This window comes from Cucumis sativus, chromosome 6, assembly GCF_000004075.3.
Source record: "Cucumis sativus cultivar 9930 chromosome 6, Cucumber_9930_V3, whole genome shotgun sequence".
NCBI classification, from domain to species: Eukaryota; Viridiplantae; Streptophyta; class Magnoliopsida; order Cucurbitales; family Cucurbitaceae; genus Cucumis; species Cucumis sativus.
This window is the reverse complement of record NC_026660.2, coordinates 3,946,506-3,963,906: the sequence shown is the minus strand read 5'-3', so window position 1 is coordinate 3,963,906 and position 17,401 is coordinate 3,946,506. Positions and strand designations below refer to the sequence as shown.

General features: G+C 35.3%; 2 protein-coding genes across 14 annotated transcripts; one reads left to right on the top strand and one right to left on the bottom strand.

The window, feature by feature from the left end:
- Positions 1–3,191: 3,191 nt before the first annotated feature.
- On the top strand, positions 3,192–16,681 carry LOC101215032. Of its 13 annotated transcripts, none has more exons than XR_004217647.1 (11): positions 3,194–3,537; positions 5,229–7,153; positions 7,230–7,431; positions 8,478–8,704; positions 12,616–12,693; positions 12,774–12,853; positions 13,621–13,704; positions 14,405–14,614; positions 15,762–15,817; positions 15,913–16,077; positions 16,160–16,681. XR_004217647.1 is itself a non-coding variant. In XM_031887876.1 (5 exons), the coding sequence occupies exons 2-5, from the start codon at positions 5,434–5,436 to the stop codon at positions 12,630–12,632; spliced, it is 2,166 nt and encodes a 721-aa protein (XP_031743736.1). In that variant the 5' UTR covers positions 3,194–3,537; positions 5,229–5,433; the 3' UTR covers positions 12,633–13,299. The 13 variants fall into 13 exon arrangements, 1 of the variants encoding a protein (XP_031743736.1); XR_004217646.1 differs by having other exon boundaries at positions 13,610–13,704; XR_004217638.1 differs by lacking the exons at positions 12,616–12,693; positions 12,774–12,853 and having other exon boundaries at positions 13,610–13,704; positions 16,160–16,376; positions 16,458–16,681.
- Positions 12,234–16,698, bottom strand: LOC116404655 (calcium and calcium/calmodulin-dependent serine/threonine-protein kinase-like). The gene is made up of 7 exons (XM_031887877.1): positions 15,956–16,698; positions 15,771–15,825; positions 15,345–15,455; positions 14,808–15,040; positions 14,393–14,600; positions 12,899–12,958; positions 12,234–12,791 (listed from the first exon to the last, which is right to left on the bottom strand). Exons 1-7 carry the CDS (start codon positions 16,666–16,668, stop codon positions 12,618–12,620), a joined length of 1,554 nt encoding a protein of 517 aa, XP_031743737.1. The 5' UTR covers positions 16,669–16,698; the 3' UTR covers positions 12,234–12,617.
- Positions 16,699–17,401: the final 703 nt, after the last annotated feature.

Sequence of the window (17,401 nt, the reverse complement as noted above, 5' to 3'; positions counted from 1 at the left end):
CCAATTTTTGGAACTTTTTCAGTTTTTATATGAACATTTGGGTTACTTGACAACCAAATTTAAGATGGTCAACTGTTGCATTTACAAGTTAGGGAAGTGTCAATAAGTTGGTTTGGACACTTGCAATATTATAAAAAAATAAAAGAAAATCATGAAAGGTTAATTTCTTTTACTACGTGTGCGCTCCATGTCTTCCAAGTTAGTCCTTGAATTTTTTATGATAAAAGTTAGCAGCGTCATTTGTATGTGTTTGTTTAGATAACTTTTGGTTTTTAATTTAATTAGAAACGTTAAATTGGTCTGGACTGATATAAATAACGTGTAAGCATAAAACAAAGTTTTTCAATACATTACTTCATTTCGATGAAACGATCAACACAGGAATAATTGTTTGTGTTAGTATACCTTGCCTTTGTTACAATTATTTGAATAAAAGAAAGTCTTGTAAGTCGTCAATGCATTACATTACTTTTGGGCCTTATTAACATGGAATTGGGTAAGATGTCGAACCACCATATGTTCTTTCAAGTCTTTTTTTTACCCATGGTTTGAACTTTTTAGACTTCAAAGGTTTTTCAAATATTCAAAATAAAACCTTTTGTGCTTATTATCTCCTGTATATAACGTAGGGGTTGTTTTTATTCAGTTAGATTGGAGTTGCCAACAAGAGTATAACTTAACTAGCTTAAATTTGTACCGTCAACTTTGAGATATGAGGTTTGATTTCTTACCTCACTTATTCTAAAAGAAGAAAGAAAAATAATGTTAAAAGTAGAAAAGACATATTTCGTGAATGTTGGATCACACCGAGAATGGATGTGATAGGAATGGATGTGATAGGAAGAAGTGGCCCTCAATTCTGAATTGTTGTCCTCGTCCATTGGATGGAGCTAGTTATGAGTGGAGAATTTTCATCCTAACTAGTTTTGAGTACAGATGAAATAGCTCATTATGGAAGAATGAGGTGACATTGGTGAGTCTAAATAGCATAACCAAAGTAAATGCCTTACTTGTCTTATCTCCCAGTCACATAACAACCGCTCAATCTTGATTCATTTCTACTTGAAATTTCAATCACTCTTTAAGTTCATTCTACAGGAGAGGTGACATTTGCTGATCACTTTACATCCAAGTTTTGACATAATAAAGTTTACAATAGTACTTAATTGGTAAGGATTCATGGTCCTGCTGCAAATTCTCAAATTAATATCGAATAATCGATAACGCCCATTGGATTTTAAAAGATGGTTACTTTGTTAAGATAGAAAAGTTTTATGTGATTCTTCATGAGTAGTTTAGACTCGAAGGTCTTACATAAAAGTTTTTGACGAGATATAATAGAGCTAGAGCATATAAAATAACGAACGATTATATCCACAATCGTAATATGCAATCAGTTACTTAAGCACACGTGAAACATTCACACATAAAGAATGTAAAATGCACTTAAGCGTGGTGAGTAAAACACACAACATAATTAAACATCTTATATGTCTCTATCTCCCTCTTAGGCAACAATTACTATCCATTGATTCTTAACCTACGGATTCCTTTAAACATTGCTTGTATAGATAAGTATCAAAGCTTCTCTTCGTTTATTAGTTTGTTGTTAAAACAAATTGCACTACTATAAAAATGGTATTTAATAACGCAAACTTTGTGTCCTTGAAGCATCTGTCAAGATAGGCTATTTAATGATAACTTTGAAAAAAAGTGTTGTTAAATATGTGTAATAACACCGGTATATTGTTATTAATGCACTTGTATTGACGTTGTAAATATGTCACCGTTATTTATAACTTGACATAAAAAAATTGTCGTTGTTCATGTGGTAATTTAGAACCAACTTAGCCATAAAAAAATCTATTCAAAATTTACAGTAATGTTCTAATTTTTGAATTCCTACTAAAACTAAAAATTTATTGGACTTGAAACTCAAATTTCAGGGGTTGTTAGACATTTTGGGATGTAGGATCTAATCAACTCACAAGTTTTATATACTAAGTTTGTAATTTAATTTAAAAGAGTGGGTTTTTTTAAATGAAAAAATTAGGTACAATTGAATAAGTTCAATGACAAATGATTGTAAATTTTAAGAAAAAAAGTTAAACGTTTATTTTTTTACGAGAAAACTCGTAATTTTTTTTTTAAAACAAGATCGACCTCAAAATTCTTCCCAAATTTAAAAAACCTCTTTGAAGGAAATTTCTCGACTGAGTGTCCCATCACTCTAAGAGTGCATTCTTTTTTAAAAAAAAGGCAAAGAAGCTAAACAACGTAGCAAAAAGACTTTGAATATTAGAATAATTTTTGCTTACAAACTTTTGTTCCTTGAGAGCATCAACAAGAACAACCTTGAAGAAATGGAGATTGTCGTACGCTTTACAAGGTCATTTGATGATGCCATTTTGCCTGCGATCGAAGGAAGCCATGAAAGGGAGCTCTTGTTTAGAAAATTCCACGATATTCTTCCTTCTAGGATTTAAAATGGAACTTTAAACTAATCTAACATTATATTTGTGTTAGCTTTAATGAAGTCCTATGATGCGTCTATCAAACAAGTCAACCAACAACCTCTGTAATTTAATAGACCAATGTTCAACACAGAAAAAATCTTTCAATCCTCTGACAAAGTCTATTATTGTAGGAAGAAGCCATGAGGTTGAACACATCTTGCTAAAGAAAAAAATTCAATAATTTTCTTATATACATCGACTGAGAAATGACTAACCCTAAAAAATTAGTTTAACCCCCAAAAAAGTGATGGAAAAGCTTCCATGTTGGTCACCTTCTTCAATTTATGGCTAAGATGTATTCTTAAAAATGATTAAAAAGTGTCTAGGTGTTAGTTTTTAGTTTTTGCTTTTAGGGACATCTCGGGACAACCTTAACCCGATATCATATTACACAATGTTTATGTTTTTTAGCTTAAGGGCATCTCTCGGGGTAACTTTGAGTTGTGATCATTGACACACTTACTTCTGTTTTTCAGCGAACTACTTATAAAATATAAAACTAAATAACCTATCAATATTTACAAGGGTAAAATAAATTTTGTTTTTGATTTGACCATATTAGTAAATAAGTTAAAAGTTTAATTATTTTTGTATGGATGAAATAGAGGGTAAGAGCATAGTTGTAATTTAACCTTAAAAAGACTAAGAAAGAAAAGAGGTAGGTGAAAGGATAGTATAGGTGTGAGTTTGTGAAGAGTTAAAACGGAGTCTTATCTCGTGTTCTTCGGCTTCAACTTCAACCCGAGAAACTTATCTCTCGTCTCATCATTTCGGAAACCATAAAGCTATCCGAAACGATTCTTTCACCATACCCATTTATTGGCGATATCCGAGCCTCGATATTTCGGCAGGAAAGTACGTTATTCTCATTCACATTCATTGTTTCATCTTTCACTTCACCTCCATCGATCTGTTTCTGTTCTCAAATGCTTGGCCGGATTCCGCTCCCACTCCCACCATTTCGTCCGATATCTCGGATTTAGCTTTTTATTCCGGAGTTCCTTAGCTATGGAGTGAGTAGGTGAGCTGAATTTCCATTTACTTATTTTCCGACATTGTTGAAAGTTGATGTTTTTTCGTAGCTGGAAAATGAAGAACACTGATTTTCCACTCGGGAAATTTTCTTTTGCGAATGTACTTTTGATCTTTGCTTAACTTGGTTTGAACTTAATCGTGCTACCGTGCTGCTTGTTGTATAGCCATTAGTTTATTTGAATTTCTTCTGCACATGAACGTTCCTTCTCTATTTTTGTTTGTCATTCATTTGGTTACTGATTATGAACTTTTTTTCCCCATCTTTTGCTTAATATAATTGTAATTTAGAAGTATGGCGAGGCAATGAACACTTGTTTCATTTGTTCTTTTTTGGGAAACTTGATCATATAGTTAGTAAAATTTCAACTTTTAAGCTTATGTTTTATGTTATTTTGAGTTTGGTTTCTCCTGGGGAAAGCATCGAACTCACAAATTTGCTCAGTTGCTCACTCGGTAACGATTTGGGTTTATTATTTTTACTTTAAAAAAGCTAAATTTCTTTGTGTGATTAAATCTTACTCGAATTGCTTAATGGGATGAAGCAATTCCATAAGGTGAAGTGAAGTCATAATCCAACACAAGCCCGTAAACTTGTATAAGAAATAATGGCCAAAGGGGCCAACAAATCTTGAACGTAGACTGGTCAGACAAGTAAGCTACATTTTATTAAAAATAACTTGCGCATTGGAGCCATGCTTCTAACGTACGTTTGCAGACACCTTCAGTTATAAATTTAATCTACAAATTAATTGATTGAAGCATGCAACAATCTGCTCCTATCGCATTATAAATATGGGCTGAATAGACTTTGTTGAGAGTTGAGACATGTTGATTGCATATTATCATAGTTGTACTTGTGTGCTATGTCATTTGCAATGCTACAAGACCTGACACTATGACAGTACCTTTTTTTTTCTTTTCTTTTTTTGTTTTTTTTTTTGGGGGGGGGGGGGGTAGGTTTAGGAGTACTAATATATCAATGGACCCTGGAAACATTCAGATCATGTCATATAACAGAGCTACGCTGTAATGGAGGCAGATGTTATAAGAACTCACAAAGAAAACATGTTGAGTTCCTAAGTGTTGCAATTGAATATGCCAATTCCCGGTTCCACTTTGTATATATTAATTGTCCATCATTTTTTTAAATGGAAATAATTTGTTGTTTGGTGTAGAATGACAGCTATATTTTCAGGTTTTTCTTCTTCAATTTGAAAGTAAACGTCTGCAAATATGACTCTGGTCATGATAAGATTCAATACAATAAACTGGGAAAAAATGGTCTCCTAAAAGCTTTTTCTTTTTTCGATATTTCAGACTGGTAGGATGCTTTCTCTGAATTCTTGGTCATCATCCACACTGGTTACACCAATCTTTTGATTTTTGATTTTTTAAAATATCCCTCTTTATTTGATTATTTTGGACAGCGCTGCTCTCTGTAGTTCATCAGGTGGGGGGGCTCTTCATCCCCCAGCCCTTAGGCTGTTGGCATTTTGCACCCTTTTTTCTTCTAATGATTGAATTTATTCCTTTGTTTTCTATCTAAAAAAATTGACATCAATCATAGTTGATTCACGTGATTTCAAGAATTCAATATACCACACTAGCTCATTAGTATGATTAGATTTATCTTTTAGTTATTCAATTTAGAACTATTCCTTGCGTTTGATTCATCAGGATAAGTCAGGTTATAAACATCCAGAGGTGGAGTTTGAGGAGCTTCTCACTGATATGAAATTCAAGGAAAAGCAAGTGTGGGAGCCTGTTTGCACTAGCAGGCACAACTTGTTTCACTAAGAAGGTTTTAAAGTTCATTGAGTTTCCTCTAAATAAGAAGTAAGTCACATTACAGTTATGAGTAACCGAACATCTTAAACAGGGAATGGTACCTCCACGAGCTTCTGATCCTGGTTGGGCTCATGGAATTATGGTCAATGGAGGTCGCCAGAAGATCAAATGCAAATACTGTAATAAAGTTATGCTTGGGGGTGGCATATCCAGACTAAAGCAACATCTAGCTGGGGAAAGGGGAAATGTAGCTCCATGTGAGGAAGTTCCAGAAGAAGTTAAAGTGCAGATTCAACAACTTTTAGGTTTTAAAGTTTTGGAGAAGCTGAAACGGCAGAAGAATGGTAGCAAGAATGCAGTATCGTGCTTTCCAAGTAGGGAAGAAATAAATGATGGGACACACGGGGTTCAGAATTCACGTCGACACTCTTTGCGGAGAAAGGCAAAGGAGGTACAGGAAGGAGTTACTAAGGAAGCAAAGAGGAAAAAGAAACATCTTCCAACATCTTTTGTTACTCAATCCGTTAACCAGAATACTGCCCAGATAGAAAGCATAGAACAAGCTGATATGGTTGTTGCCAAATTTGTATACCAAGCGGGTATACCAATCACTGTTGTGAACTCACAATATTTCCAACAAATGGCTGATGCAATTGCTGCTGTAGGCCCTGGTTATAAGATGCCCACCTATCATTCTTTGATGGGCAAATTGCTTGACAGAAGTGTCCAGGATGTTGGAGAATATGTTGAAGAGTTGAGAAAATCGTGGGAGGTTACTGGGTGCTCAGTCTTGGTTGATAGGTGGATGGATAGAACTGGTTCTGTAGTCATAAACTTTTTTGTCTATTGTTCCAAGGGTACCATGTTCCTTAAATCTGTTGATTTATCTGAAATTTCAGAATCAGCTGAGGGCCTTCTAAATTTATTTGACACCATTGTTCAAGAAGTTGGACCGAAGAATATAGTCAATTTTGTGACAGATACTTCTCCCTTGTTTAAAGCTGCTGGTATACTCTTGGTGGAAAAATACAAGACCTTTTTCTCAAGTGTTTGTGCTGCACATTGTGTGGAGTTGATCCTTGAGGAAATTGAAAAAATGGTAGAAGTAAAAGAGGTTGTTGGGAAAGCGAAAAGGATGGTTCAGTTCATATACAACAATGTCTGGGTCCTAAACCAAATAAAGAAGAGAAATGGTGGAAGAGAAATTATTCACCTTGCATCTACAAGATATTTCTCCATCTTCTTGACTCTGCAGAATATTTTGTCCTTGAAGGACCATCTTCATCAGACATTCACTAGTGATGCTTGGATGCAGTCAGATTTGTCACAGTATGGGGCTGGACTTGAGGTGACAAAGATCACTGCAGATCCACAATTCTGGTCGAAGTGTGATCATATTACAATGGGAACAAAACCATTACTTTCTGTGTTGCAATTTCTTGAATCAGAGGAGAAGCCATCTGCTGGATTTATATATGATGCATTTGAAAAAACAAAGAGCAGTGTCATGCTCGCTTTCAACCAGAAGGGATCTGTGTACTTGCCATATTTGAAAGCCATTGACCATGTTTTACAGAAGGAATTTCAGAGCTCTCTTCATGTGGCTGCATACTACCTAAACCCGTCGATATTCTATAGTCCTACATTCTTATCCAGCAAAGTTATTCAAAAGGGTTTACTCGATTGTATTGAAGCCTTAGAGCCGGATATAACATCTCAGGTCATGATTACAAACAATATAAATTTCTATGAGGAAGCCATTGGAGATTTTGGGCGGCCAGTTGCATTACATGGTCGGGATTCACTGGCCCCAGGTTTCTTTCTACCTAATATGCTGTACTGAATTTCACCGTGCTACTAACTATTAATGTCTGTTGTTTTGTATTTTAGCTACTTGGTGGTCATTGTACGGAAGTGATTACCCAGATTTACAACGGTTGGCTGTTAGGATATTGAGTCAGACTTGCAGCATTACACAATGTCGTAAAAGATGTAGCACGTTCAATTATCTCTATTTAAAGAAGAACTGGCTGGAAAAGCAGAAGATGAATGACCTTGCATTTGCTCATTATAACTTGCAGCTCCAGGAGAGGTATCTTGGACTACGTTTCAATTTAATTTTGATGATTCTCCTTTCTAAACGGTGGTGTGAGTTGTGAGATATTTGGGGTAGTGAATTCCTTACGTCAGAAGTTCAAAACAAACTACAATTTATGAAACTCAGCAATTTCTAAATTTCTAAAGCATTTGGTTAAAGGACTTACAAACTTTTCACTTTTATTTAGACGAGGAGTTAAGATGGAAATCTATTATTCTAACCAACTTTGTTTGAGCCAATGCACCCATTTCTGATGATACTCCATAGTTAAAAGCTTGGACCATCAAGTGACCTTATGTTACTGACTAATCGTCAAAATTGTAAATTGTAGCTGAGAACTTATCACATGGTCGTCTTCTAGTCAATCAAAAGTTTATAGGATTGGTCGTCCATTATCATAACTAATTCGTCACTTAAGTGAGGTAAAGTGTAATTTAGCTGGTCAAATATTTCTCTGATGTCCCAAGAAAAAAAGGAGGTGAACTAAGGCTACCTTGATGCTCACGATATTCCTTCTACCTAATAAATCTTGTCGCTCTCTCTCTCTCCCTCCCTCTCCCACTCTCGATGTGTTGTTGTGTCATCTCAGTCGTGGTCATCTTCATTTCTAGTGTTCATGCTAGTTTACATGTGCCACAACTAATCTTTTGGTGCAGCTGAATGATCTTCCTAGTACTTCAGTTGTCAAAAAAACACCTAGGATTTAAAATCCTAGCCAAGTGACCACCATTACTTTGTGACCAGCTGACATTACATTCATCTTTGTTGAATTTCTCTTACTGCACTGTTGCTCTTCCATTTACAAATTGGCAATACTGTATAGCATTATGGACTAGGTGTAGAATCATTTTTCTTTGGGTTGTATTGTATTGAAAAATTATAACATTTGCTAACTATATATCGCCATCCTGCTCTAGAACTAATTTATTGGAACCTACAGATTTCAATTTCTACAGAAGAATTGGGTTAAGGATTTGTATGCTTTGAAAAAAATATAAGAACGAATTATCTTTATATTCTTCCACCTGTGCCACAAGCAGGAGACTGGAGACTTGTAAAGCAAGGTGCTCAATAGATGCAGTAGATCCTGTTTTTTCGGAAGCCATTGATGCAAACATGGAAGATTGGGTGAAGGATGAGCACAAGAGGTGGGTGGATGTGAAGGTCACTAATCAGGAGACCTTGGTGGAGCATAAATTGTCTAATAGGGATAGTTGTATTGGCAGCACAGATGAGAGAAGCACTGAGGAGACTAGAGATACAGATGGTAATGATTTGTAGTCTTTATTTTGTTGTTCAAATGCAGCTGATTACTTCATCTATAATAATGAGTTATTAGTGCCCTAATTCTGTTGTATAAATTGCTAAAGTGCGTTTCCAATTTCCTTCAGTTATGGAAAGTCGATTATGCATTGTACTGCATGAAGGAACTTGATAAGCTATATAAGTATGTATATATATTCTCTTGGTCATTCTTAGTTGTCCAATTTTTAATCATCACTATTTCTCTGGAAAACTTCACGCTCTGATGACAATGTGTTAGATACCTAGATTAATATAGGGTAGGGGTATAAAGGTAATTAGATTTGTTGGTAGTTAGTTGGATATAAATAGGAAGTTGGGAGGGAAGAAGTGCATGAAGAATTTGGTGAAGAAATAGGGCTGCAACATTCCTTGAAAGAGAGGAAGGGCAGAGGGTTAGGGTTCTTTTTTACTTGTTCTTTTACTTCTTTTATATTGTAATTCTGTTGAAGGTATCAATAAAATAGAAACACTCTATCAGTGTTCTATCACAATGCTTGGCTAGTAAAGATCAGATAGTTTACTAGCTGGTAGAGTGGTAATAAAGGGTCTGGGTGATTTACTGGCGTGTTAACACTTGGTCCATAAAAAAGGCATCTTATCGGTTTTGTGCTTATACCTGGCGTTTAAAAGCATACAGATGTATAACCTTATATATCTTCATGTTTGAGCGTGGTGTACTTATTAAATTACAAATAACCTATGCTCTTGACTTTTAAATATTCCAAGTATCCTATATTCTTGACTTCCAAACAGAATGACATGGGCAAACTCATATTTTGTCCCACAAAGAATCTTGTCACTCCTCTATTCACCAAACATTGTCAATATAGTGTGTAAGTCTTAGATGCCTTCTTCTGTTAATTTTTCCTCTGGAACTCAAAAGTCGGACTTATTTACACGAAAATTGTTAGTAGTGAACAAGATAACATATCCATTCTTAAAATTCATGAATAGTTTATTATTTTACAACTTGATGCAAAATCTTGGGCCTTTTAGTAGGTATTTTAATTCACCCCTCCCCTAACAAGAACTATTGGTTTATTTTTCTCACTCAAAAAAAAAAAAAAAAACTTCCTCTAACAAGAAACAAAACTTTTTGTTGAAGAAATGAAAGGAAACTGATGCTAATAAAGGACAGTGGTGTGAGAAAGATAAAGCAATAATTCATAATTATAAAGAAACTATAAAAGCATTTCTATTCAAACCAATCGAGGCAATAAAAGTTCTGGTCTCCAAAGATCCTTTGATTTTGAATCCATAATTCTGAAATTAAGGCTTTGTTATCGTTGACCCATAATAAATATGATCTAGACGTCAAAGAAAATCCAATAAGAAGTAGAAGGAAATTGGTCTTGGATTTATTATTATTTAGTTGTGTACTCAGGAATCGAAAAGATCCATAAGAAAAACTATTGTAGAAGGAAGATTCCAACTGAAATGGCTCTTCTTACAACTGTAGAAGATAAAAAGATTGCCAAATTTTTATTCCCAATTTAGGTTTGGGTGTATGTGGGGAGGTTGACTTAAAGAGTTCATGGTTTTCTACTTCGAAGTTCAAAAGTTCAATGGAAGAAAATGATGATTATGATTCAATGGGTGGATGCTAGCTCTTCATACCTCTTTTCCCTAAGATTATGCATTGACAGACAGTGAGCACACAGGTAGTTATTATTGTTGGAAGGGAAGTTGGCTTCTTGAGTCTTTACAATAAAAGGAGTTGCTCTTTCAATATAGGCTGATTAGTGAGGCATCCCTGTAGCAATTGGGTTCCAAATCTTGCCTTCAACATTTTAGTTCATTGCAATAGGATGTTTGGTTTTTTTTTAAGAGGAAACAAAAGAAAGAAAGAACTTTAAACTCGAATAAATCAAGTGCTTTGAAGTTGAAGGAAACTGATGCTATAGGATGTTTGGTCTGAGTTGTATTTGAGTTTATAGTTCTTTCTTTCTTTTGTTTTTGTTTTTGTGAAAGAAACAATTTCATCAATGATATGAAATTAGAAGAGAAGGGGAAGACCTATAGAGGAGTTAAAACCTTTCCAAAAGACACAACTCACAGTGCACAAACCACACCTTTAAATCAACGGCAATAAGATTAGGATAGATGAAAGAATAAGTTGTAAAGGTAGATTGGGAAGAGAGGTCTATAGGAAAAATCTCTTGATTGAGATTGGTCCTAATATGAACGAGAAATACCCTTGTTGCATGGAGTTGTCAACAAATTAAGGAAAGGGAAAAAAATCGAGAGCAATCAAACAGAATATTTAGATTGCCTATGGTTAGAGAGCTCTCATTTAATATAAGTCTTAAAAAAAGAAAGCAATAATGCTTCAACCTGATTTTTTGGAGGCTAATGCTTGGTTGCTGAAACTAAGGTTACTCTTTTGCCGCAATCTTAATGATTTAGAGACTACTGAGTGTACTTCTTTGTCTTATATTTTATCATTGGTCCGCTTGCGTCTAATATCTGATTAGGTCTTGGACTTTGAATTCTTCTTTGTCCTTCTCTATTAAACCTCTTTTTTCCAGATGGATTTAGTTGGGGTGGTTGAGCCACATGTCCAACACCTCTACTCCTTTATCTGGAAAGATTTTTATCCTAAGAAGATTTATCTTTTCCTCCGGGAGCTTAGTCTTGGTGTTGTCGATACTGTAGATTATATCTCTTACGCCTTTTTGGTGTATTATTTGTCAGTGTGATGGGGAATCTCCAGTTATCTTTTTTGGAAGTGTTTGGTTGGTTTTTGACAGGATCTAGTTTTATCTTTGATATTTTGCCATCTCTTATGGTGGGTCATCCTTTTGGTGGTGCTAAATGATTGATTTGCTTGGACTGTACACATGTAAATATTTTACTCTCTAGTGCAAGCTCAATGGTTGTAATTTCAAGGATTCTTTCTCATTTTTTGATAGATTTCTCATTTCTGGATACAGTTTCGTCTACTGCTTTTTATTGGTGCAAAGATAGCACCTTTTTTATCATTTCAGTTTATCTTGTGTACTCCTCAATTGGAAATCTTTCTTGTAATTGACTATTGGCCTTTGGGATTTCTCATATTTAATTAATCAGTGAATTGTTTCTTAGCTTTAACAAAACTTCGGAATTGGAGGCCCTTGGTTCATTGAGGGACTAAAAATGGAAACAAATTAATATTTGTCTAAAAATTATGAAGATTAGACCTTATGCACATTCATTTCTATCATCTCACCTTTCTATGTGTGAGATGAAATCAATTAGGCATACCCACCATTTGCATTAACATAACCATGATGAAATTGCTGCCTTGATTAGGTCATTGTTGCTGACTGAGGCAACCATTTTTATTATCCTTCAATAAAGATAAGGAGTCTGTGCCAACATGACCTTAGTTCAATTAGCATAAAGTACTATCAAACAAAAACCAGAAATCTTCTTGCATTGTATATTGCTGAACCAAAAAAAAAAAACAAAGATGAGTGGCTTTTGCAGCTCAATTGAGGTGAGATTGCAGGTTAGCATGTGAAAGGAAATCTAAGCAAGCTTTTGTTATTTGTTTTGGATGATCTGTGAAAAATAAATGATTGAATGGGTTCTCCTCCTAATATAGTGGTAAAATGTGTCATCTTGAGCCAAAGCACTGGCTCATATGGGTATTTTAATGTTTGCTGAACTAAGTTTTTGAATTTACATTGAGGTAAACAAGTTTCTGGAGTTTTTCTGTATATCCAATATCCATAAAGAGAGTCAAAATGATTGAATTTCATCCAAATAGTTGAACATATAATACTTCTGCTGCCCCTCGTCTCTGATAATATGCTTTCCCCAATGGACAACATAATATAGAAATTAAGTCCAGATCTGTTACTGAAATGTGGATGGTGTGCATGCAAAAAGCTTTATTGGCGAAGTGAAGACAGGACAACATCTTGGAGGGAGCTGTCTCTTTGCATGGCAGCTTTGAACTCATCAAAGGTAACCTTTCCATCACTGTTGGAATCCATCAGATCAAATATTTCATCTAATTTCCCGGGTTCTGTGATGTCCACTGGAAGGCAATCATCAGGTAAAGCCTGCTCAAAATTAAGAAGGTCATCATGCTTAAGGAGAAACAACTGAAAAGGCTTACTACCAGGTACCAAGAATGGAATTAAAATCAAGGAAGGAGCAATATTATTACGCTAAGCATTGATGCCACTTCTTCCTTTGTGATGCAACCGGATCGATCTGTATCATACATCTATCAACCAAATATAAGAAACGTTAAAGCTTTTCAATTTCCTTGTGTCTGAAGATTAATTTATTCAGTAACAATATTTTCCATGTGCAGAACATTCTTGGGAATGAGGTTCTTGCTCATTCAGATATTGAATTGCATTGAAAATGAATACTTGAGTAAGGGGCTGCGAAGTAATTGTAAATAGAGTATAATATAACTCTAGAAGAATATGTGTTCCCATAGAAGATTTTCTAACTTCATTCGACAAATTTTTGGGGCCATTTCTTAAGAAAACTGGAGTATTATAATTTAACTGTGATTGAGCCATATTTATCTATTTAATTATTAGTTTTTGGTTTTCAGCTTCAAAGAAATAATATAACTTCTTATGGATCTTGTGTCATATTTAACCTCGAATTGGACCCTTTTTTCTAGCCACTATGTAATTGATTTCTCAGCTTCTTTTTCTACTTATTGAAACACACTTTATTAAGCTTCTGGGGTATGTGATACGTAAGAATTAAGAAATTGTATTATTTGAATAAACATTTTCAGTGCTGAAAGCTTGGGACTGTGTAGGAGGCAAGGATGGATGGTGGTTTTCATTTAATTTTATTTATTATTATTTTAAATATTTTTCCGTCGTCATAGTAAATTGAGTGTCGATTTTAGGTTCTTTTCAGGTTTTGACGTATCTCTAATGTGACTAGAGCAGTTGACTGTGGTGCTGTAGGGACTCACAAGCTCTACGTGATATATTCAGCAAGGTATGAAGTAGCTTCGTACCATTTTTCAAGATAAGGAACTATCTTATCATAATTTTTTTGAGAATATCGTCAATTTGGTCGTTCTTTGGATAAGATGCTCCTCATTCTTCCAATACTGTAACTATTCCTAATCCTAAGATGCAAGTTCTTACTATTTCCGGGTGGAGAACAACAGTGATTAATGTAACTAGAGCAGTTGATTGTGATGCTGAAAGGACTCTTAGGCGAAAAGGAGTGGAGTTGCATAGACCAGGGAGTTGTTTAGTCATGAAATTCGTATTGTAAAAAATTAACAAGTCATGAAGTTGGTATTTCTTTGATGTGGGATCCATAGTGGATTTAAGAACTCCTTGGACTACACAAGGAGTGGAATTTCCACTCTTTCCCGCTCCTACTTTTTTAGCCAAACATGCTCTTGATATGTTGAGAATCCCACATTGAAAAGACCAAGGAGGGACTCACACTCCTTATAAGACAGATGAGTTACTCCTCTCATTACCAATTGGTTTTGAGATGGAGTCTCATACTATCAAACATGTGCCCTTATCAATAATGACTGTGACTTGCTGGAATTTAGATTTTCTTTTAAACATAATTCAAAAGAACAGTAAATAAACCAGACTTATTCTATGAATGTTGTGTATGTCTACCTTGTGGGTCTCATGTGTTTTTGTAATTGAATACTCACCTGAAAACATAGGCGAAGAGCATCATCACCTCGTGAATTTCTAAGGCTGGAAAATCCACAAAGTATCTCACGCATGTCAATTGTTCCATCCCGATTATTGTCAAAGAGGTCAAAAATGCGAGGTGCAAGAGGGATAAGTGAAGACATATTCATTGCTTTCAGCACCTCTTCAAATTCAGGAAGAGTAGCATTGTCGCCTTTTGCACATCTGCATATTACAAGGTACGCAAATTAATCACATTCTTAAACATCAAATATCGGAAGTTAGCTTGTTCACCAAACCATTTCTCGTGATTTGTTATCTAAAGAGGTTATAAGGTTAGTGTGACAATATAATCTCTTCAGCATCCTTTATTTGTAAGCCATTGCATTTACTGTAGTAAGGTTGAGATTTAAATTGACTATGGTGACATACATTTTCTTGAAATGGAGTCTGAGATTTTCAACTTCCTCGGGTGTGAGATCATAAGTTCCTAATAAGGATTTCAGCTTTTTTGTCCTCAATAAAATTGTGCTGCTCCATACACTAGCGATTGCTGCAGCTCGAAGTTTCCGTCTGGCATTGAAACTCTTTAGTCGTGATACAATCTCAGCATCCATTTGATCTTGTTTAGCTGAGTTGCCCATGACCCATGGATGCTCTAGAAGCTGTTTCATAGCATTTGTTAGACTTAAAGGCATTTCAGCAAACTACACTAGGGGAATTCTTTTAGCACCCTTTCTCAAGATTGATGTTATGTGTGTAAGGGAAGTTTCCTCTATCTTGAACCTGTAGTGGTTTGATTTTGTACTTCCCTTTTTGAGAAGCATTAAGGACTTCATTTTTCAGTGGGTGAATGACCAAAGATGGAAGATTCATTGGCTTTGTTTGTTTGGATTGAATGAGATAGTAGATTGTTTCAAGGCTGTGTGTGTGTGTGTGTTGGGGGGAGGGTTACCTTTGATTTCATACCTCTTGGGCACTGGGTCTCTGCTGAGGGTTAACTGTCAGCAGACTTGAAATCAGTTGTCTAGCTGAAGAAGAAATGGTCTTCCAAGTTTTCTCATGGAAACTAAAGTCTCCCTGCATTCACACAAAAAGTCACATAGAGAGAGAACTACATTACGGGGTTGTTTGGCCACCAACTTTGTAAGTTTCTGTTAACCAACTCAACTTCGACAGTAAACACTATTGAAGCTTACATGTTTATTTAGAAATTCCGTCGTCCTCTTTTTTTCTATTTTATACATTTATCGAAGAACTCTATCTTTTGCACCCTAAACACAAACTTCCTAACTCCAACATATTAACTCTAGACTTCACAACTCAACTCAGTTCCCCAAATACCCTGTATATGTTTGTAGATTCGATTTGACAATATAATTGCAGATCACTTACAGCCATTATCAGTTGCTGCTTTTGGCGATTGGATTGAGCAATAAAAGGTGGGTACCTATATATGTAAAAGAAACTTGTTTGAGTTCACTTTAGGCTGCAGAGTAATGAAACTTAATCTTTCTTTTTGGTATTTTTCTTGCAGGTAATTATTGTACAAAATAAAGAAAGGAAACTTCATTACATACCCAGAGAGAAGGATATATAAGATCACGCCCAGAGACCACATATCACTTTTGGAGGTAATCGTTCCTTGGGAAAGAGCTTCTGGTGAGACATAATCAATGGAACCAAACAATCCAACAACTGGGTCAGTGAATTCCTCCACAGAACTTAATCCAAAGTCCATGATTTTCAAGGAAGAATCCTGACTTTGATTGAGAAATAAACAGTTTTCGGGTTTCAAGTCCCTATGTATGATATTAGCCTCATGAAGAGCCTTCAAACCACTTGCAATCTGTCTCACAACTTCAGCAGCTTTTGCTTCCGTGTGCCTTGTCTGAGCCACAATCCTATCGAAAAGCTCGCCTCCCGAACAAAGCTCCAACACCAAGTGAACCCCATTCGAATCTTCATACACATCGTAAAGATCAATCACATTTTCATGAGGTGAGACATTCTCAACTATCCTCCTCATCACCAAAATCTCATTTGTCAGCAAGGCATCAGAAATCATAGACTTTCTTGTAGGAACCATGGAAGACACACTCTTGAGGGCATTACGATTTGGTGGAAATCCTGAGAAAGCTGATGGCCCAATCCTTCTTAGTGTTTTAATGGCTACTTCTTTTTTCTCCCTCCTTGACTTACTAATACCTTTTCTGACTACTGAGAATCCTCCTCTCCCTAAAACATCAGATATCTCGTACTCCTCAGAAAGTTTTCGAGCTTGCTGTATCATTGTTACCGGAAAATCGATGAGGAAACTGCCCAGAAAGGGAAGAAGGAAAGGAATCAGAGAATATTTTATGGAAGAGAACAGTTTAGAAAGAAGACAAGAGAAGGTTGAATGATATAAGAAGGGAATATGTGAAGAAACTTACGTCACCTTGTAATTGAGCAGTTGTTGGGTTAGTTGTTTCTCGAATTTTCATTAAAAAAATTGAGTCCTTTGAGGGAATAAACAATGGAGAATAAGAGTTCAGCAAGTAAGACATACACAAAGTCAATGTTTTAACACATTGTATAGAAGCTCTTTGTTCTCTTTCTTTCTCTCTCTCTCTCATTAGAAACTTTCCATTTCTTCTCCTTCGTTAATACTTAATTCATAGTTTATGCATTATCGGTTGTGAAGAGCCTTTTGGTTATTTCATATGAAGTTATAAAATCATGACTGAAAATAAAATTGATATTCATAGTTGGTGATGCTTGGAATCAAACTACTTGATCATCATGGATCCTCCCCTTTTTTTCCCTTTCTTTAAATAAATAACTAGAGTAATGATTCATTCACTCTCAAATTAAGAGATTGTACAATCCAACTACTTGAATTTTCAATTGGTTCAATCTTGTGTTCATCCCTCTTCGAGGATCCGTTTTCTGTTTCTGTTTTTCATTTTCTTTTTTAAAATTGAACCTTTTTGATAAGTGACTTTCCAGTTGTGTTTCAAATTTTATTTTAAGATTCAACCAAT